This window comes from Pyxicephalus adspersus, chromosome 3, assembly GCF_032062135.1.
Source record: "Pyxicephalus adspersus chromosome 3, UCB_Pads_2.0, whole genome shotgun sequence".
Classification (NCBI taxonomy): Eukaryota; Metazoa; Chordata; class Amphibia; order Anura; family Pyxicephalidae; genus Pyxicephalus; species Pyxicephalus adspersus.
The window spans coordinates 22871437-22893563 of record NC_092860.1 but is presented as its reverse complement, the minus strand read 5'-3'; the positions used below and the strand labels follow the sequence as shown (position 1 = coordinate 22893563).

At 37.3% G+C, this 22127-nt stretch overlaps 2 protein-coding genes across 2 annotated transcripts in view; one reads left to right on the top strand and one right to left on the bottom strand.

Moving 5' to 3' along the window:
- RECQL5 (RecQ like helicase 5) overlaps positions 1–8465 on the top strand; it is a 53228-nt gene extending 44763 nt beyond the window's left edge. Inside the window, exons 16-21 of the mRNA XM_072403898.1 lie at positions 943–1071; positions 1538–2247; positions 3624–3654; positions 3747–4004; positions 4717–4792; positions 5888–8465. Of these exons, the coding sequence (XP_072259999.1) occupies positions 943–1071; positions 1538–2247; positions 3624–3654; positions 3747–4004; positions 4717–4792; positions 5888–5988 (1305 nt within the window). The 3' untranslated portion in view covers positions 5989–8465. The remainder of the gene's footprint in view (positions 1–942; positions 1072–1537; positions 2248–3623; positions 3655–3746; positions 4005–4716; positions 4793–5887) is intronic.
- A 2323-nt stretch (positions 8466–10788) lies between these two features.
- MYO15B (myosin XVB) overlaps positions 10789–22127 on the bottom strand; it is a 74406-nt gene continuing 63067 nt past the window's right edge. Inside the window, exons 49-59 of the mRNA XM_072403225.1 lie at positions 21555–21627; positions 20519–20545; positions 18151–18350; positions 17954–18031; positions 16435–16531; positions 16177–16325; positions 14837–14961; positions 13926–14059; positions 12977–13110; positions 12443–12583; positions 10789–11619 (exon numbers count right to left, since the gene is read on the bottom strand). Of these exons, the coding sequence (XP_072259326.1) occupies positions 11557–11619; positions 12443–12583; positions 12977–13110; positions 13926–14059; positions 14837–14961; positions 16177–16325; positions 16435–16531; positions 17954–18031; positions 18151–18350; positions 20519–20545; positions 21555–21627 (1221 nt within the window). The 3' untranslated portion in view covers positions 10789–11556. The remainder of the gene's footprint in view (positions 11620–12442; positions 12584–12976; positions 13111–13925; positions 14060–14836; positions 14962–16176; positions 16326–16434; positions 16532–17953; positions 18032–18150; positions 18351–20518; positions 20546–21554; positions 21628–22127) is intronic.

Sequence of the window (22127 nt, the reverse complement as noted above, 5' to 3'; positions counted from 1 at the left end):
ATTAAAAAATGAAACAAAAAAAAAACAGCTTTTATTCATTTACTTTCCTGCGATATTCCCTGCAGAAAATCTTCCCCTCTAACAGAAGGTGGTCTTATTGGGGATGAATGATGACCACCCTATGCAGCCCAGGTTGTCTTTGTCACACCTCCCTGGGTGGCGAGGGTGTCACAAATCTTTTTTTGTTGGACCCCAAGATTTGCAGGGGGTGGTAGGGGCCTTGAAGTGTAGCTGGAAATGATAGGCTTTAATGAACAAATATTGCTACATCTATATTTACATACTGTATGCAGAAATACATATATTACGTTAACACATACAAAGATTGTTACCTAACGCTGATTTTTTACATGTATATTCCTTATATTGCCTTAGGCTGTGTATTTATAAAGATTTATTAGATATGTATGTAAAAAAAGGTTCAAGACCTAAAGCCATTGCAATCTCCTTTATTAAATTAAATACATATTATAAAATGTAATGTAAGTATATTGTTATCAGTAAAAAGGTGGATAATGATGTTTTCAGGTGAATGATGTATGTTAAATTCATGTATGCAAAGTAGTTTGTAAGTGTAACACTTTAGATATGTAATTAACCTTTCACAGGAAGTCCACCTAACATTGCTTTTCTCCAGATGGAGGGCGCTAACTTTTTCACACATCATTCAGTCTTGGCATCCTCTTCTTGAGCTGATTTGCTGGCATAGAGACACAATCATGTTAAATGTCTGTGTGGTTTATAACCATACTTACACAGATCAGCCCCTGACGTAGCCTCATTGAGGCTTGACCACTGAAAGCTTTTACTGCATATTGTGAGGAATTTTAGACTTATAAAGGTATTGAAACATCCGCCTAAATAATTCTTCTGATTTAGTTCCCTTTGGGTACTGTGGTGAATATTACCAATCACGTACTTTTTTATGTGTCCCTGTAACAGGTGGCAGAGATTAACAAAGCATCTAAAGATGGTGAGATGTATTCTGCACTCAGCGACACTTCATACAAAACAGAGAAAAGAGCAGATCCACCTGAAGATGGATTCGTATCGGCCTCACAGCTGCACTCGGTGTGTTATGGCAGTAAACACTTATTTTGATTATTCTGTAATTATGTTGTTATTTTAAAAATGGATAAACGTGGTGCCACACAAATCATAATCATTACTAACAGAAGAATAGATTAATTAGTGTACTGTCTGTGGAGCTTCAGGGCTGGTATCGGATGAGAATCCGATGTGTGTACAGCTCTCATCCAACATTGTTAATGGATCCATCCTGGAGGAACCACGAATGACGAACGATTGTAATATAAGTGAAGGGGAGAAAGCGCAGTGGGGTGCCGCTCGCTGGTTCTCCCCCTCCCCTCTCCATAGAGCAGGACGGTTCTGTATATACAGCACACGTTCATGCATCTTTCAGTCTTTTGTCGTTGGAAAGGATCCTGAAAGATCAATTCTAACAACAAAAATCTAACGTTTGTACACAGCCTAACTGAATTAGAAATAATGGCATCTGTTTTTTCCTCCTATACAGTTCAAGAGAAAGAGAGTGGGTGCACCATCCTCATTTCAGACTGCATCTAGTTTGCTTGAAAACACCATGCAAACAAGAGAACCACCACAGACTAATTTTGGCTTTACAGAAGAGCCTAAATCCAGCGATTCTGATGAACTTGTTACAACTGCAAGTACTAGTAAAAATGTAAAGAGTCCAAGCAAAAAGCCACGTCTTAGTAAGAAGCAGCAGGAGCTGGTCTCTGCAGCCGCCAAAGACTCACAAAACATCTCCAAGTTTTTTTCATCTCAGGGTAAATCTAGCACCTCAAAAAACTCCACACGCGACAGCCTTACTGTATGTGAAAACAATTCTACTGGTGTTCACACTCAAAACTCTAATTCCTCTATTACTTCTGCTGAGTTTAAAGATGATCCAAGTAAAGATGAAGAAATAGTTGGAAATGTACCATCTCCAGGCACTTCAGAAATCCTAACAGTTCGGAGTCCAAAAAGAAATATTCTGTTACAGAACAATAAAACTGAACAGTCATTGGAGACAAACAGCACTTTATTTGTACAGGATTCAGACAGTATGGACGATTCAGATCATCTGCAAGATATGCCTACCTCTAAAACAAGTATTGAAAATGCCACGACTCTGTGTACACCACAAAACCAGGAACTTCCTACAGACAGTTCAAGTGTAAATGAGCCTGAGAGTTCCAGTACAGGTCAGAACAGTTTTAGGTAAGTATGGGTCATTGTCTAGAGAATGAATGAGGTAATATTTGCTTTTGTATAGAAAATACAAAGATTTTAATCAAGTTACACAGAGTTGCACTGATTTGTCTTAAACAGTGGCATTGTTAGTACTGTTCTCCTGCCCTTGTCACTGCAGCCTATAAACAATGTATGTGATTCACACACCATGTGCTGCCACTTTCCGCTTTTCTGTATGCATGCTGTTTTCTTGGTGGTGAAGTCAACCCCAGCAACCAGTACAATGTACTCTCAAGAAACAAGAGGGCTTTGTGTGACCTTAACTTTCCTAATTCTGGCCTGTAACAGTTTCGGGCCCAACTGATGATCATACACCGATCATTGTGGTTCCCAATCACATGATATGTGTGTGATCTATGAGGCCTCATTGACAAATTAAGCCTTCATCCTGTAATTTTAAATACTGCCCCCTTAAGGCTACAGTGGAATCTTTAACCCTATTCAGTTATTACTTTAATTGTCAGATGCATTTATTGTATTAAAAACACAAATTATTTAAAGCTGAACTCCAACTTCACTCAATCACTATCAATTTAGTGGTGTTCTTCTCACTGACTCCAGATTAGCATGTTTACCAAGGTTCCCTAAGATCTGAAATTAATTTCAAGCATATCTACGTCTTGGAGGGAATCCTTAAAAAACTTTCAAGTATCAGGGAACCCCTACTATAATTACTATATCCACAGCTTATAGTACATTAGTGTGGAGGTCATGGGGAGGAGAATGTCACCCCTACAGATAGCCAAAAACATCATTGGTGTCACTTAAAGCGGGACTAAAGTAAAAAAATTAAAAAAACCACACCTACCTTTATTTCCTGCAGATTCCTTGATAGCGCTGGACCTTTCCTTGATGCGGTCCCGTGCTGTCCTGCAACCATTCTTCTCGATGGGCCGATCTTTCGTCTTCCTGTCTTCTTGCTATGTCACCTTATCTTGCACTGCCCAAGAGGGAAAAAAAAAAAAAGCCGATCTCACTGTGCATTCAGTCTTGATCATCGTGGTGGTTGTGGAATAACCAAACCCAGTGCAGTGTTCTTCCCAGCTCCTTTTAGCTGGACGCACCTTCAGGCACTTTTCATTAACCACCCGGCTATATTTGAGTGGTTACTGTAGAGTTGGATCACAATACACAGGGGCTGCCACCCATCTACAATTTCTTCCCATCCGGTTAAACAATTTCTTGGTAAACACTGCAGTGAGTAGTCATTGCTCTGTGTGATATTGTTTTTATTCGTGCTCCTGTTTTTCTTCCATTTTGTTTATACTAATCAAAGGCATTCATTGTAAAAATATAATCTTAACTTTTGTTGTGTTGTTTTTTATTTATTTGCCCACCTCCAGCCAATGTGAGAAGAAGGCATCAGAAGAGGAGGTAAGTTTTCTTGCCTTTTGTCTATGATGGAATCCTTCATTTCTGCTGTATTACTTACCAATAAACAATCATTATTTCTGTTCCTTGGCCAGGAATTTACAGAGCCCGCCGGAAAGAAGCCAAGAACAGAAGATTCCAAAAAATCATCCTCAATTTTGAGCCTTGCTATGAAAAGCAGCTGTGTCAAAAAAAAAGTGCACTTTGACCCGAATCTTTGCCATGAGGACAAGGAAGGCACCTCTAAAATATTGCAGCCGCCAGGCAATAAGGTGGTGACTCTTAAAGAGACTGCAGACATTGTGGTGAAATACTTGACTCCTTTTTTCCGGGATGGAAAATTTGCATCCAAGGTAAGTGAAGCTGTTTAGTCCGGCACTTTTCTGTCTCAGTATTTTTGTTAAAGTGGCTCTATTACCTCAATGAAAGCTTCAATAAAGCCTGGTGGTTTTGACTGTCTATAGTCACCTTTTTTTATATTGGTTGGGATTTTTTTTATATTGGTTTTGTATTTTTGTGATTATTTACCCCATTTTTGTCCTAGAGATTTCTTTATTACTGAAATGCAAGGTGATGAGTAATGTAAAAGTTTTTAAACACGATCTGAGCAAGAGCAGAGAGTCTTCAGGGGAAAGCTTCCAGGGCCCGTGTATATAGGAATTTGTTTGTGTCCTAACTGTTTCTTTCCCCATTTAAGAGGATAAAATATAAAAGCAGGTTAGAAGGGGTCAACTGCAGGTCAAATGCAGCTGTCAGCTCTGAATGATCCCTGAAGCATCTCATAGTAATCTTATTAACATATGTCTAAATTTTAATACCTTGAGAGGGGAATTCCCTGCACATTGGAAAAAATTTCTTCCACTTCCTGCTGGAACTTCAGACCACAAACTGTAAGGAAATCTCCCCAACAGGGTACAATTAAACCACTAAGGTTTTTAGCTATTACTCTCGCTCCCGAAAGTCTTCTGTTTTAGTTTTTCATACATTAGGAAACTATAAATGTGGAAAACTAAAATTCTGGGATTTGTGCACTAATATTGTATGAAATGTATTTGTCTCTAACAGGAACTGTTTAAAGCGTTTGCAAGGCAACTATCCCACCACCTAGCGGGAGATGATAAGACACCTCTGAGAAGAACTGGTGAGGCTTCCTGTGGTATATAGGAAATCAGGACAACCAATAAAGTATTGTTAGCAGTGTCACATGTGTAGTATATGTGGGTCACACTACATGAAGCCCATATTTGATTTTAGATGTTTTAATGAAGGTTGGAAGGTCACTTTAAAAATATTTTTCAAGGGCTCAGAGTGTATTTTGGGTCTCAGCAAATGTCTTCCAGATGTTATAAAATACCAATTAACAACAATATATATTTATTAAAAAAGGTCTTTCGGGTGGCAAAGGTAGCTGAATTTCTCCTTATGCCAGCATAACTTCTTTCCCTTCATAGTAGTGCTTCAGTCTAGTTCACTGAGCATGGGGTGGGGTGGAGCAATTTGCTTTCACTCCTTTTTGGATAATGACTTAGGAAGGGTATAGCCTACTTATGAACAGTGTATTTTTTACCATATATACCCAAGTATAAACCAAGAACCCTCTAATGCAATCAGAGGATGTACCATGTTTTATAATTGGTTGATACCTAATGGTAAATCCTGGCGTTGCATTTGTTTCTGGTTTGAGAGATCAGAGCTGTCAAAAAACAGCTGTTTGTGACACAGGTTACATGAGGATGCAGTGCCATCTACTGGTAGCCAACAATAATTCACAAAAGATCATTTAAGAGAAATTGACACATTATAACCACAAAATATTTTATAATTACAAAATACTTTCAAAGGAGGAAAATATATACAGGCTGTGTCTGTATGTTTTTTAATTTATATTATTTCATTTTGAATTAAATGTTTAAGAAAAACGTAAAGTGAATGTATGCATTCACATTAATTTTATTGGCACTTCTATTGAATACTGCTTTGAAGGTTTGCAGTGACAGATGCATTTTGTGCTCTAGGTTTATACTCAAATGAAAGCATTTTTCCTGCTTATTTCATGTAAAAGTAACTACCCACGTTTGTATTTAAGCATGAACAGTAATTTAGGATACCGGGTATTGCCCAATTATAGATGGGGAAAAATATTTAATTTATGATACCAGGTATAGCCAATTACATTTTTATGAACTTTTTTTTAACTGAATATTTATTTGTTTATTTATTATCTGTTTCTCCTTAGTGAAAGAAGAAGCTCAGAAGTTAATCAAAACTTTTTTTAAGAACCGGACAATTTGTGAAAGTGAAACAGACTGGCAGGAATTGCTGAAAGCTGCCATCTAACGGCAGTACTGAAGAGCTGCCATCATGAATCTATGCACTAACGGAGAGCTCAGTGAAACACACAGCTACCTCACACCACCTGCTGTACTGCTCACCAGTCTGTGTGTGCGCCATCTGTTCTCTGTCTATATCACAATGAAATGGTCTACCTGTCATATCTTTTGCCCACCATTTCCTCTTTCTCTGCTTCCTCTAAACATCTTGTGACTATACAGCACTAAATAATTATGAGCCTCCTTATAGGTAAGCACTATTGAGGAAGCAGAAGGGACAGAATAATCACTGTTTAGATTTTGCAGGCCATTCTGTCTTGACTAATTAAAGATTATATTTATGTCTAAGGATACAATACAGTAACATTTCCATCACTGAACTGTTCCACTTAGAGGTTAACCAAAGGTAAAGCATGGTGCTACTTCATGCTAACATTGTCTTGGCTGCTTCTTATGAATAAACTCTTTTTCAGATACTTCTACGGTGGCGCCATCTTGTGGATGAAAATGGTATGACAATACTTTGTTGTTGGTATACATTTTCCTACTTTATCTTTGAACTAAGAATGACTTGGCTGTGCTGCTATTGTTTTTTGAAGCTGCTTCTGTTTACAATAAATGTTTAGTTGTTAAAGTATTCTGGGGAATAAATATAAAAATAAAACATTGTTAAGTGCTGGAGAATATACATCATAAAATGCCAGATTACTATTTTGTTAGTCAGTCACAGGGCCGACCAGGTCTAAAGAAGTTTTAACTGTCAGGGTTAGTCACATTCTTCTCATACCAGGACTTGATTGCGTTACCATTTATATCAGATTTAAATAATTTAATGGTAAATATTTTAAAATGTGCAGCTTGCATTCAATAATTCCTTCTGATACTGGCATAAAAGTCGTGGTGTTGTCGCCCTGTCCCATAGGATCCCATTAAAGTGGCTGTTTAGCATACACATAGCATACACATAGCATGTTCCTCTGTTGTTATAAACAGAAATTCAGCTCTGAGAATTTGTGTACATGAGGCTGGACAGTAAGTGGCTGCAACAAACTGCGAGGGATCAGCAACACTGACATACAACAAAGGCATTGTGCATTGTGGTACTTATCTTATTAGAATAAGTTTCTAGACCAGATCTACAAAAGTTTATCTGAAAGTCGACATTCACATAGGGTTAGGCACATTCCTCTCATAACAGGACTTGATTTGGCTCTAGGTCTTTACATTTTATATCAGCTTTAATGTTTAACAATAAATGTGCAGCTTCCAGAAATTAATACCGATTGATGCTGCCATGAACATCATTGTGGTGTCACCCTGTCACATTTAGTTTCTGTTGAAGTGGCTGTTGTATCATACACCATGCAAGTTTCACTGTTGTCATATTCACAAATTTCACCTTGAGAATTGCCATGTAGATCAGCAGCGCTGATAAACAACAAAGGATGAAAAAGTGAAACTGAATAGCAAAAAATAGTTCTTTAGCAATCTAATGGTCATCTGAGGATTAACACCTACTTGACAAGGAGTATTCTGCCCAGACAGGTATCTTCTGGTTATGATGCATATTATGCAGCACTATCTTTAATATTTTTTCATTGTACAGATTAACTTCAAATAAAAAAAAATATTTAAAAAAACAATCACCTTTTCCTCTCATTCCCTGCACATAATTACTATTTTGTTTTCATCTCATTTAATAATTAATTAATCTGCTGTGTTCACTTGACTTCTGACCTCCTCCATGTGCCCCCTATCTAGTGACACCCACACGGGTCAGACAGCAGTGGCATGTATGGGCTTCCAGCACTGGGAAATTGGAGGAGTCTGGCTGACAGCTACAGCTTGCAGAGAACTTCATAGGGTAGAGCCATAGCTGCTTGTTTTCTGATTTCCAGATTATGTGACATTCAAGTGGGGAGACAGCTACTGGACAAATAATAGTGCAGGGGATAAATCTAATTTCCTTATTACCTTCTCTCTTTTTAGTATGGTTTTTGTTTTCCCATACCCCTGTAAACCATCCTCTGTATTTTCTACATCAGCTTTTCTCTTACCAATGAGAAACCCTGGAAATAATTGTCAGGTCTTAGGAAAACCCTACTAAAACCATAATAGGTCAATGGAAAAAAAGCACTTTACACTGGTGGTCCCTGGAACGCATATCCTCCTTATAGGTGGCTAAAAGAGCCTTGTTGTGATGTTACTGATTGTGTAGTGGCAATGGCCACAAAATTATGAAGTCACTAATGATCTAAAACTCAAGAAGACTCCAGCAACCTCTGGAGGAACCCCAAGATTCTGAGGAACTCTGGCTGGGAATGGCAGCTTTACATCGTCTTTATACTCCTTACATAGGACTATATGTTATCCATGCTCTACTGCTATTTGATTTTTTGTTTTGTGCAGAGAATATCTCCTATGTTCAGGTTTGTAATGGAAAAAATTGCACATAAATAAAACTAAACCAAGTTATTTATTGTTTGAATGTTTACGGTGGAATTTGTATAGTTACAAGCTTGCAGGGATTTTGTCTTCTTTATTTGTATGACGTTACTGTTTTATATAATGCTGGAAGACAGTGGTATTGTCTAAAATATATGTGACCAAGCCATAAATATATCTCGGATTACAAAAAGTGCAATCACTTATAAAACAATTTTGTTTTCTTCTTTAACATCTTTTTGATTCATATCAGTTTTTAAACCATTTTACTACAAATATGATACTCTGAAATATGTTATAGATGATGTTAAGATGAATTACAAATGAGTTGTTATACCTACCAAAGGATTTGTATTTCTTTTATCCATTTCAGAGATTTTTACTGCTCAGACACAAATCACAGCATTGCCTGGCTGGTGGTTTCCTGTAATTATGTATCACTTACTGGTCTTCTCCAGCCAGGGCTTAAAACGTTAGTTTATATAGTATGGCCACTGCAGAGCTTTATGGACAATCTCCTCCATGACAGACAGGAGGTTGTGTTAAGTGATATATAGGAGCAATCAGGGCCACATTTGAACCTAGGCCACCAAGGTTGTGGCCTAGGATGCCAGAGTTGCTCTGCAGGAAAGTGCTCAGCAACCAAGGACTTTTTATGGTCTGTCATTTGTAATTTTAAGGCTTATACATCCAAACTTTTATGGCAGCACCACCCCTTGCTGTATTCTGCATTATTTGCATGTCATCACTTCTGCTATGCAAAGGATGATGCTGCTAGTGCTGGGGACAGGGTGAGCATCTCAGACTTTGGCTTCTAGACATTGTGATACAGATTATGCCTGTATATGCTGATTGCCTTCATCATTCTCTGACAGGGCTGCTGGGTGTGAGGTTTGTTTGTAATTTATTACCATCTAATATACTTTAGCTGACCCATGCATTGTTGTAGTATTCTTTATGCTGCAGCAATCCAAGTGCAACCTTACTATATAGAATGAAGGGGTAAATAAAAAATCCTTTGCACAGAAACTTTGATTGGGTTATTTAAGATAGGGTGTTTCTGTTTGTATCAGTACGGTACTGATTGCGTCTCTGTGAACATTTCTGCTTGTATCAGTACGGTATTGATTGCTTCTCTGTAGGCATTTCTGCTTGTATCAGTACGGTATTGATTTTGTGTCTCAGTGAATGACTCAGCTTGTATCAGTATGGTACTGATTGTGTCTCTGTGGATGTTTCTGCATGTGTCATTACAGTACTGATTGCCTATCTGTGGACATTTCTGCATGTATTAGTATGGTACTGATTTTGCCTGTGGAAAATGTTTCTGCTTGTTTGAGCATGGTACTGACAGTCTCTTTAGATACGTTTCTGGTAAGTCCAGTATAGCAATGATTGTGTTTCAGGGGCCATGCTTTGGTGGTGGTGTCATATCAAGACTACTTTTTGGACCTAGTTTGGGTCACTTTTTAAAAAAAAATTAGTTCGGTACCCTGATACTGACTGCATTTTTATGGCCATATTTTAGGTGTCAGTACAGAACTGAATATGCCTGCTGACGTGTTTCTAGTTGTTTAAGTTGTTTTGTCTGTTGTTTGGTCCCTTACATCAGGGGACCCCAACCCGCAGTTCATGTCCGTCTGACAGCTGGGCCGCGTGGTCCATGAGCTCCAAAAGGTTGGGCACCAGTGCTTTTACATTATTGACTACCAGTAATGTCAGGTGCTATAGTAAAATGGTGGATGTCACCACCAAGTAACATGCTCAGAACAGAAATCTTCTGAAATCACCTGCACACTAAATGCAAGAATCCATTGGGGAAAAAGAGGCATTACAGGCCAATGGTTTTTTTTTTTTTAATGTAGGGAATCCCTTTATTCAAGCAAAGTGATAGTTGTACCTAGGGAAGAAAAGAAAAAGATTTGGCCCTGAAGGCAATAAAATTGTTCATAATACACTCTACTAATAGGTAAGGTAACTCACCATTGTACTACTGCACTTCAGTAAAATGTCCGACCAAGACGTGACAAAAGAAAAAACCAATCAATCATGTTTGGGTCATTCTTCATCCAGCATATTTATTGTGATTGGTTCTGGATAAGGCAGCTTTGTGGACAGCACATTGAACACATGGCGAGTGAGGAGGCAGTGCTGGAGCATCCTAGAGAAATAACTGCAACCTTGAAGGACACCAATGATAAAGCAAGCTATGAGGCAGAGCTGGCATACCCTGGAGAAGTAATGACAACCTTAAATCTAAGATTTCTTTTGATGACTAAATATTCTGTATTTGCAGGGTACACAGAAAAACCAACACTTAGCAGAACTGATATAGAACATAAGAAATTTGCAGGGCCTGGTAACTGCTACTTTAAGTGATTCTTTATTGAAGAATATTATTACAGTAAAAGCACTTAAACATCTGTCATTGTTTTAGTTAGGAATAAATGTAATCTCTTCTTGCCCATTACATTATTAGCTTTTAATTTTAAAGTGTATTTAAGCCCAAAACAGACATACTATATTGCAGTTTACCAGTCCTTGTGGACTGAAGTGTTTATTTTTACCTTTATTTTCAACTATTGGTACGCACTAGTGTGGCAGCCCTTACTAGTGTACAGTAGAGGAACAGGGTAGTCACCATAGGCTGCTGTGCTCATTTTGACTACAAACCTTTCCTTCTCCATTTATAGAGAGGCCTTTTTTCAGTTCACAAAAGATAATTACGGTAATGACTTTGATGACTCAGTATTTGGTACACAAGAAGGCAAGAACTACAAATGTAGCCACTTCATCCCACAACTGCAATATACGACCTGCTAGTTCCTAGGTTTAATGTTCTTTAGAAAAAAAAGCATATGGAAATGATTTCTTTATTTACATTCATCACAATATTTCTGTCCAGAAGAAGCTTTTTGTCTGGGTCTTCATTAAAGGAAAATAATATTTTTCAGAGATTGATTGTCCAACTGATCCTAGCCCAGCGTGCCACTCTGATAACAGGGCACTGAGGACGTTCCCAGTTTTTATTGTATAGTCCTCATTCCTTGGTACAGCAAGAAGATCAATCATATTTAATTACAATTTAAATAACTTATATTTATACATGAAACTCAGAAGGCTTTCCCTTCTAGGAAGAAGAACTGTCCTGGCTCTCAATGATCAAGGCCAGTGTGTGGTACAGCTCCTTAGCCTGTGGAGAAAAAAGAAAAACACAACTCTGTAAGATTTATTATAACGCTTTTTTCGATGAATAGTGCCCATTTATTAATGTATAATACATTTTTGTCTAAAATACAGCTCATTGTTAAGCTCATTTGTTGAAGTTGATGAAGACAGAAAGGCTCAATAATTCCGTACCGACCATTTGGACACAAGCAAGCATTTTGTAGCCATGCATAAAAAATCTCTTTCCTGACCATCCCTGTCCTGACTTTATGGTAGCTATTACACTTTTATGGTTTATTATCTTTGTAAAGCAGTCACAGTCTGAGTAAAAAAAGCTATTTACTTTCCAGCAAGGATGCTTGCTTTCTGTAAATAAATACTGGTTTCTTTGTAGGGTTATATTGCCGAACTAGAGCACTCCAGTCAGCAGGAAGCATGAAATAAAAAATGGCAAATTAGGCCATCAGTTCTATAAATAACATTTTTCTTGTAAATTGACTTTTAGTCACTGCAAACAAATAATTCAGAACTACAAAGCAGCATGATTGTTCTAGGTCGGCTCAAAATGCAATCAAACCACAGGCATAATGAGAGCGGGGAAATTATATGCAACCATGTTAGTAGAGATTTTTTTTTCTCACTTTCTGTTGCGTCTTCAGGACAGGAAATAAAAGAAAAACACTCATGTGGTACAAAAAAACATAAATTGGGTAAAAATATTATTTACTTCAATCAACTTCTAGACAAAAAAAGACACATTTGAACCAAAATGTCAATTTGTTCCTAAATGAACTTGTAATGTAATGCAACAATCTTCCTTGTTTACAACCTGCCGCAAATTTGCTTACCTCCTGGAGCTCCATCCATAGTGTGCGTGGACTGGCTGCTGTGCCATAGTGCAGCTCCACCCCCGGCAATGTGTTGCTATCCAGAGGACGCAGAGTGCGCATGCTTTGCACGTCATTTAAGTTAACAGTGGTCTGCGCTTTCTGTATATAAAAGAGACAGAAAGAGTCAGTAGCAAGGCAAGTAACTACATATGATTAGTTTGTAATCAGAGAATTATACATAAAATTACTGCAGAGCAAAAGAAATATTTTATAATGTTAAGTTCAGTAATGTCTGTGGGACCGATACAACATCCATGTCTTTTTTTTCCTGTAGTCAGCTAGTAGCAGAATGTACAATGCCGGTTTGGGCAATATATCCTAACTTCTATAGCATAAGGTAAGTTGTCTCTGCAGGACACAGACAGCAAAATACAACCAGACAGGTTTTAGCTTATGATTATAAAAGAATTAAAAGTTAAAACTTTAGGCCAGTCAGAAATCCTAATGATGAAATCTTAAGACAAATCTGTAAGTAGGCACCATTGCACATACCTGGCTGTTGTTTTGTAGCACGAGAAGTTCTTGATGATTTACTGCTACATAACAAGGGGTGATCACATCGGGCTCGCTGATTCTTATTACAAGAAATATGGTGTATTGAAACAGAGGCAGCCCAGACACAATTTCTAAAGAAGAAAGGAGAATCATACATTAGGCAGCTGAATAGATGCTGACACTACCATCATGTTGTGAGGCAGAAATCCCTAATCTAGTTATTCCATTTTCTTCTTTAAAGCCTAACCTAATTTTAAAGCCTAAAAAATGTTTGCATTTGTTTATCTCCATCACTTAGAATTAGAGGGGATTAGTAGTTTACACAAAAAAATGTGTTTCTTCTACTTCACCTACTGTGACAATAATTTATGCATATAGATTAATAACACAAACATTTCACAAACAGAATATTTCTTTATATTTACCTGTACAGTTTTTGCCTTTCCTTCTACACTCAAATTGATGCCTCAAACTACTTACAATATAACATTGAGAAAATGCCCCATTACTTCTACTAGCTTGGCAAATCAGGGTGTAATGCAATAAGGAGAACTGAACCCAGGTTATACTGCTATATACACTCAGTGGATAATTTATTAGCTGACATGCTTTCTATCACATCTTGATTGTTTGATGTATGCAAATTACTTAGAAGATAAAAAAATCCAAAGAATCATCATGAAAGCCTGGCTGCTAGCAGTTTTCAAAGCATCAGCCATTGGTTTAAAATGGCAGCGTGCACATTTCTCACATGACAGGTTTCCTTTAATATGACTGGAGTTCATGGATGCTCATATTATCACTCTTTGCAATATTGAAGAATATCTCTAAATACGCAACATATTGAACCCTGAAGATAAAAGGCCACAGAAGCAGAATCCTGGGTCTTAAGAATAAGTAAGGACACCAGAATAACACAATACACCAAAACAAAATCTGTCCATACCTAAAAAGCGGATCTTGGCCTGGTGGACATTCACGTTATCCATAGTCCTCATTTCCTGCAGGAGGTATTGCTGTACAGCTTGTAGGTTCAGACGGTTCTGCACAGAGCTGGGAATGTAACTCAGAAGCTCCTGCCTATGGAAAACATGTACACAACTCATTTTCAAAATCTACACAAATCATTTCAGCCAGAGTATCCTTACTGATATTAGTGATCTGGTTTCACAAAATTGTTACGCCTAATTTATCAAATGCTTGCTTAAAGGGAAAATGACTTCCTGACTGCAGCAGATTTCAGTTTTCAGGGCTCATTTATAGCAGTATGCTGTTTTACCACATCTTTAACATGCATGGTATTGTAAAGTATTGCATTACCGGTCAATTGTTAATGGCAACCGATGCACCTTCCCAGCACACTTGTGCTACAGTAGCATAAATAGGAGCTATAGCAATCTCTTAACACTGGATTTATAGAAGAGTATTTCAGCTTCTTAGGAACAAAACAGTCATGAACTAGGAAGCCAGGCAAAATCTCTGGTCAATGGCTCAGAAATTGCTAAAGCCATGTTCAAATATATACAGAATCTTCTGAGGAAGTGGGGTGGCACTTCTGATCTCTGTGGTCAGCAAATAATTGTTTTTTAGGGGGGGTTATCCTAGACAGGTCGAAGTTTATTTGCTTGCCATTGTCCATTCCTGCTTTAGACAGTAGTGTAACCTGAAGGTGGAAGACTTCTTGTATCCTCTAATAGGAGAGAAAGATGAAAAGGTTGTGGCTGCTTCCATGGAATCTTGGTTAATTAGTTTAGTGCAAGGTATTGGTAAACTTTGTGTATTTTGTGTGGTAATTTAGCATATCACCAGTAATATTAATATTGCAGGTAACGAGGATCTAGGTTGGATTTTACTTACTTGTCTGGAGGAATGTTCATCCCCTTTATTTTATGAAGAATGGCAGCAATTTTTCCTGCAAACATCTCCACTCTATCTTGTGAGCTCAGTAACAAAGTTTTTCCTTGCATATATTCAAATAGCACCTAAAATAATAATACATCAGTTTACACATTGCACTAATTTACATATGATTAATTTGGTGTAGTGACGTACTAGTGATATGTTAAACAGGCAAACCAATCACTTGCTTCCTGTGCTTGCAGAGGGAAGGCTTATCATTTTACATACACTACCATTAAGTCACATAAATACCCAATAAATTACTGTAGAAAAAGTTTTTTTTCTTCCAGAATGCCCATTTCTGAACCTTTTAAATAGCATATTTCATAAAGACAATACAACACAGTAATAATGTGATGTGCCTGTTTTGTTATGTTATTACAATCACTTTTTATAATATAGTTGGTATACATAGCATTGTTTCCTTGCGGCAACTCCATGGCAATGAAAGAAATGGGCAGCAGGGAAATGGGAAAGAATTAAATGTGCAAATGCTGCAGTGTGAGTGACTGAACAACTGGCAAGGTGCCAGCCATGAGGAGCTGCATTGAGTTGAGTGATTCAGAGACCCTACATATCAAACAGTACCCTTCCTTGTATGGCTTATTGGTATCTGTTGTGTATTTTGAAACAGTCTTGATCCTGGATAGTACAAATTATATATCGGTTTGTGTATAAAGAATACAACAGAAAGATAAAGAGGGTTTTTTTGTCTTTGTATATTAAAAGTACACAAGAATAATATAATACAATATGATATACTGAAATTATACAAACATATATTGGCATGCTGTAGATAATTCTCTTGCTAATTCTGCAATATTTGCCCAGCAGATTGGTTATAAATATACCCTCAATTGTATTATTGGCTCTTAAGAAATTCAGTTTCTAATGTTATAGCAACAGTCACTTACTTCTAATGACTGAAAGCAGCAAGATGTTTGCTGACTATGGATATTCACTGCATTGCTTGTATTTAGGATAGCAGATAATCTGTCTAAAGCCTAAACATTTAGTATATACTGTACACTTTTACATTTCCTGTTCATATTGTTCAATTTTCAGGTATATACTCTCTGAGGTCTTTTTATAAAGCAGGGAATCAGACATTCAATGAAACATTCCATGTTGGAGAATCAATCCTCTTGAAAACACATAGATCTAGATTATTATCCACCAGAGAATGTTTTGGTGAATGTTAGATTCGCTGCTTTATAAGATGACCCCTGTCATGTCATATTGTTGCATATTACTGCAGAATTTTCAGTAAAATCAGAAAACCACAAACTTTGTCGTACCTGATTGAAATGCACTTGCACATATAGTTCACTGCGGTCCTTCACTGGTGCTTTCCATGTGACCCTTTTGAACTCCAAGATCACAGATTTGTCCTGAAGCAAGAAGTCATGAATATAGTCCCCAGAACGCAGGGGTCGCACCATCTCACCTGTCAGAAGCAGAATGAATTATATTTACTAATAAGTTCCTTCCAATAAACATATAGACAAGACAATAAATACATGTGCCTAAAAACCAAAAAAATACATAAAAATCACCTCTGTTCTTGTTGGCAAATATTGCAAATTCTTCCATCTCAGTAGAATCGGAAACTGTCAGCTGCTCACAGACTTCAGGGACAAGATCAGCTGCCACCTTATGAAGGAAAGGAAAATGCTTCATTTATAAAATCATTTTATTTTCGTTCTGTGCAAACTAAGGTAGCACACTTCTCAGCAGGTTATCCCTATGCAAACTGAAAATGTATTTAAACCAAATATAGAATCATAAGAACCAAATATAGAACCAAAAAGCACAGCAGCGCTGGGTCCCAAGTTCGAATCTCAGCCAGAACCCTATCTGCATTGAGTTTGCAGGTTCTCCCTGCGTACTCCAGTTCCTCCCACATCCCAAAAACATGCAGTTAAGTTAATTGGCTCACCCCAAAAATTACCTTAGACGGTATTAAAGACATATGGCTATGGTAGGGACATTAGATTGGGAGCCCCTTTGAGGCTAGGAAAATTTGTTAAAGTGAGTTTAAGTAATTTAGGTTGAATGAATATTGAGAATGAATTACTCCACAGTGTCTGCCAATTTAGTATGTGAGCATCTCTTAAAGCATTGCATTTATGTTTGGTCATTGTGGACTGCACTTGATAAGTGGTAGTCTTATCAGACACAGTCCTGATTAGGCTAGACTATGTCAGTAACAGCTGACAAGTTCCCGAAGTGTTACTGACAAGTTCCCGAAGTAGTACATTGTCATAGCTGTCAATTTACACTATACAAGGGCTTCCTAGGACCATTGGCACTTCCTACACTGCCCTACTCCACAAATCTATGTAATATACTCTCCAATGAGGTATCTCTTTTAGAAAGCCTGTTCATTTATCTAAAATATGTAATGCTGTTCGCAAATCCCCCAAGGAAACCTATAGGCGAATAGGCGATACCCACATACTTCTTTGCAATATATTAGTTTAGAGATCCTTTGTATAGCAACATGGTCTTATTTCTCATGAAGTTTTAAATGGGAGTGACTTAACTGCATGATTTATTTATGTTACACTAAATTATGTGAATTGTCTTTGATTTTAATACACTAGAGTTTGCCATGAAAACAAACCCCAGCTTTTTCTCTTCTGTTGTTTTCTATTATAGCTTTCAACTTACCTGGAAATTCACAAGCAACCTAGTTTTGATGGAATCACTAGGCATATCACCTGAGTTTTACAGTCACTTTTTTACAGTAGAGGAGTGAGTGAGGAGAGCCCAGGAGCTCCAATATGAGGCTAGAAGTCCATGGTGCTAGTTGTGTGTGTTTGTGAGGTGTGTTTGGAGGGGGGAGATGTGAACCGCAGTGCTGTATATATAATGATTGTGTTCTTTGACAGAGATGTGACCAATAAAAATTAAAAATAAAAGATGAGCAGATGGTGCTTGCCAAGGTGCCTGTTTCTGGTACTAGAGGATTTGTTTTGCACAAGAAAAAAATAATTAAAAATCTCTCTCTGTTCCACTCAACTCTATCAGTTACTACCAACACAGCGGAGTACAGCTTCTATTCATACTCACTGTAAAGGTCTTGATTTTGGTGGTATATTCAATGCTGCCTGGTAAAACTACCATAACACGTCGAGACACCCGTCCACTCTGTGAAGGAAGAAAAATATAATAATTAGCTGTATTTGCCAGACCAGGTTTATTTTATCTTGCATTTCTACCCCAACCCTCCCCCAATGTTCAGCATCATTCTAATTATTCTCAGTCACCAGAAGAGCTTCCAGTTCTTTTCGTGGGGGAAGATGCCGACGGCCATGATACAGCACAGTATGTCGCAAATGTTCCTGGCAGTTCCGGGAAATTTCTGAATATACAAAATAAGAATTATTAAGATCAAATAAGGTGAACACATCAGATTGCATTATAGAATTTTTAAAAGTGTCTAAATAAATGTTCATAATTAGAGAAAATTATAAATATTCAACTGATATAGGCCATCTGATTCTTACATCTTGTAAAAATGTCATTGAGAGTTCTGAAAAGAAGCTTGTGTCATTGCCTCTAATCAAATCTCATGTGACAATACCCTGTGTATCTAACCATCAGGATCAACCATTCACAATGCTGTTTTTAAACCAACACAATCATTTTTTTTGGCAAAGAAAGACACCATACATGCTGTGTATCTTACAAAAGGTGTTGCTACTTTTCCTACTAACTTTGTACTCAAACCTAATTCTTACTGGCCATGAGAGTAACACACAGTCTATGTTACATTAATGAAGGTTTGAGAAGAACTAGGTTGAGAAGAAAGCTGCCTTACTGGATAAACAAGAAGAAAGAAAAGTTTTAAACTGATATCAGAGTTCTTTGACAGGTGCATTAAACTCATAGTGGGTCTCCTTCTGATTTGTGTTTCATATAATTCTTAGCTGCAGTGACAAACTTGCATTTGAATTAGGTTTGGGACTTTTTATATTATTATTATTTTTTAACAGGATTCATCATAGCGCCAACATATTACTCAGCGATGTACAATAAATAGGGTTGCAAATGACAGACAGATACAGACAGTAACACAGGAGGAGAAGACCCTGCCCAGAAGAGCGTACAATCTAAGAGGTGGGGGAATTACACACAATAGGGGGGAGATATGTAGTGGTGGGAAGTAGTGAAGGTTTCAAAAGACAGAAGAAGACGGATAGGCACATTTGATAAAAATGAATTTTTAGTGCTCTTTTAAATCAGCAGAAAGTAAGAGCAAACCGAATAGGACGAAGGAGACCATTCCAGAGAGTCGGGGCAGCTCTAGAAAAGTCTTGGAGCCGTGCGTGTGATGAGGTTATGAGTGAGGAAGTCATCAGTGGTTCTACAGAAATCTACATGTCCTTATTGCCGGTTTCAGTGGCAGACGTATGGTACTCTCTGATGTATAGGGGCTCCTGATGTGAAGGTGGGGCTCTAATGTAAAAGACATAAAGGTGGTCTGCGTTGTCAAAGGGGATGTGGAGTTGGGAACTCTGAGACTCTGAAATAGAAGGGGAAGCTGTGATGTAAAAGGGGTCCAGATTTGAATGGAGGTGCTTAATCTAAAGAGGAGAACTTTGATGTATAGGCCCTCATTTATTAAAGTTCTCCAAGACTGGAGAGGATAGACTTTCATCAGATGAGTTTTCAATCTAGGAGATAAGTATTTGACCTACAGATGATCTATTTATGATCTGCCTTTAATTTCCTTCTTAATTGCATCAACTTGTTTTGAACTGCTTTAAGACTCTCATAAAGTTTTATGAAAAAAGTATTTGTCAAAAGAAAACAACAACCAAATCCCATCAACACAGGTCCTTAAGTTCAGGATAAGTTACATGTATGCACATTACAAATGAAAAAGAAAATTCAGGAACTGTTGAATGATTTTAAAAAATTTAATAATAAAATCTAGCTCCACCATCTAAAATGACAATACGTACACATGAAGTTGTTTGTTGCCAGCTCATTTAGCTCTCTGTCATTGTATAATATTAAAGATTCCTGGATTGGTACCTGAAAAGGATAACATTATGTGAAGATTTAAAAGAGGTAATGTGAGTGACCTTCGAGGAGTACAAGGCATAGTTATGATTGTGAGAACAATAAACTCTATTCAGAACGGCTGGGGACATTTAGGGACCTGGCTATTTAAAACTATGGATATATTTGGCAGAATTACACTGGGAAGAAATACAATGCTACTGTTCTAAAGTTCTTTAAACCTATTTCTGTTTCTTTTAGCAATTAATGTTGTAGGCATTAAGAAATCCTCCTTGCAGCTTATAGACTGTTCAATTGCTATAAAACCCAAGGCCACCCTTCTCTTGGTGACCCTTTGCATAACATCTCTGAAGTCAATTTAACTCTAGTGGAAGGACCCGGGCATCTGACTTCTGGTCACACCCATTATTACAGTTTATCTTGCCTAACTTACGTTGCCACCCACATTCCCAGCCATTCAAGCCCATAAAAATTATTGGGTCAATATTTACCTATAATTCTGTCCTCTAACCTCCCAACCGTTAAGCCCGTACTTTTCCGTGCAAAAAAAAAGTTGCAATTATCGTTAACCCCGTACTTTTCTCACTATATTAAAATCTCACTTACCTGGTCCCGCTGTGAATCTCATCAGAGCTGGGAAGAAAAGTATACACAAATTAAACTAAACTTTAAGGCAGATAGAAAGGTGACTCGGTTGTGTATTCATTTTACATATTTGAAGCCCAGTAGAAGAAACAGAAATATATAATAAATGACATAACATAATAATGTTATAATAATGTTATAATATCATGTCAATATTTATTATATTACCTGTTGAAGTTTATGACAGTAAAATTAAAAAAATACTCAACAAGTATAGCTTGTTTGGAAGAGTAGCCAGGAGAAAGCCTCTTTTCTTTAAAAAAAAGAACATGACAGCTTGGCTTGGGTACAAAGCTGCACCTGAACAAACCATAAGACTTCTATAACAATGTCCTTTGGACAAACAAGACTAGAGTTGAAATGTTTGGCCATATTGCCCAGCATCATGTTTAGCTAAACACAGGATATTAGCACAAACACCTCATACCAACTACCAAACACCACTATCAAGTGTAGTTTTGCAACCAAAAGACCCAGGCATCTTTCATTTACTGAATGGACCTGAAACTCCTCTGTATACCCAAAGTATTCTAGAGTAAAATTTAAGGCTATCTGTGCAAGAGAAACTTAAATAAGGTCACGCAACAGGACAATGCACAACAAAGCAAATCTAGAACAGAATAGCTGAAAAAAAAGTGTTGCATTGACACAGTTAAAGTGAAGACTTCACTGATCTACACAATGCTATAGGGGGGCATTAGGAGAGCTGAAAATAACAAATGCCTTCAAACCTCAATGAACTAAAGCAATGTAGTTAGGAAGAACGTATGAAAATTCCTTGACAATGATGTGAGACACTAATTTATAGTTTGGTAATAATATTCTAAATACAGTACAGAAATTCAAAGTTTAAAAAATTTAATAATAAAATCTAGCTCCACCATCTAAAATGACAATACGTACACATGAAGTTGTTTGTTGCCAGCTCATTTAGCTCTCTGTTTTAAAAAATTTAATAATAAAATCTAGCTCCACCATCTAAAATGACAATACGTACACATGAAGTTGTTTGTTGCCAGCTCATTTAGCTCTCTGTCGTTGTATAATATTAAAGATTCCTGGATTGGTACCTGAAAAGGATAACATTATGTGAAGACTTAAAAGAGGTAATGTGAGTGACCTTCGAGGAGTACAAGGCATAGTTATGATTGTGAGAACAATAAACTATATTCAGAACAGCTGGGGACATTTAGGGACCTGGCTTTTTAAAACTATGGATATATTTGGCAGAATTACACTGGGAAGAAATAAAATGCTACTGTTCTAAAGTTCTTTAAACCTATTTCTGTTTCTTTTAGCAATTAATGTTGTAGGCATTAAGAAATCCTCCTTGCAGCTTGTTAGACTGTTCAATTGCTATAAAACCCAAGGCATCTGACCCGGGCATCTGACTTCTGGTCACACCCATTATTACAGTTTATCTTGCCTAACTTACATTGCCACCCACATTCCCAGCCATTCAAGCCCATAAAAATTATTGGGTCAATATTTACCTATAATTCTGTCCTTTAACCTCCCAACCGTTAAGCCCGTACTTTTCCGTGCAAAAAAAAGTTGCAATTATCGTTAA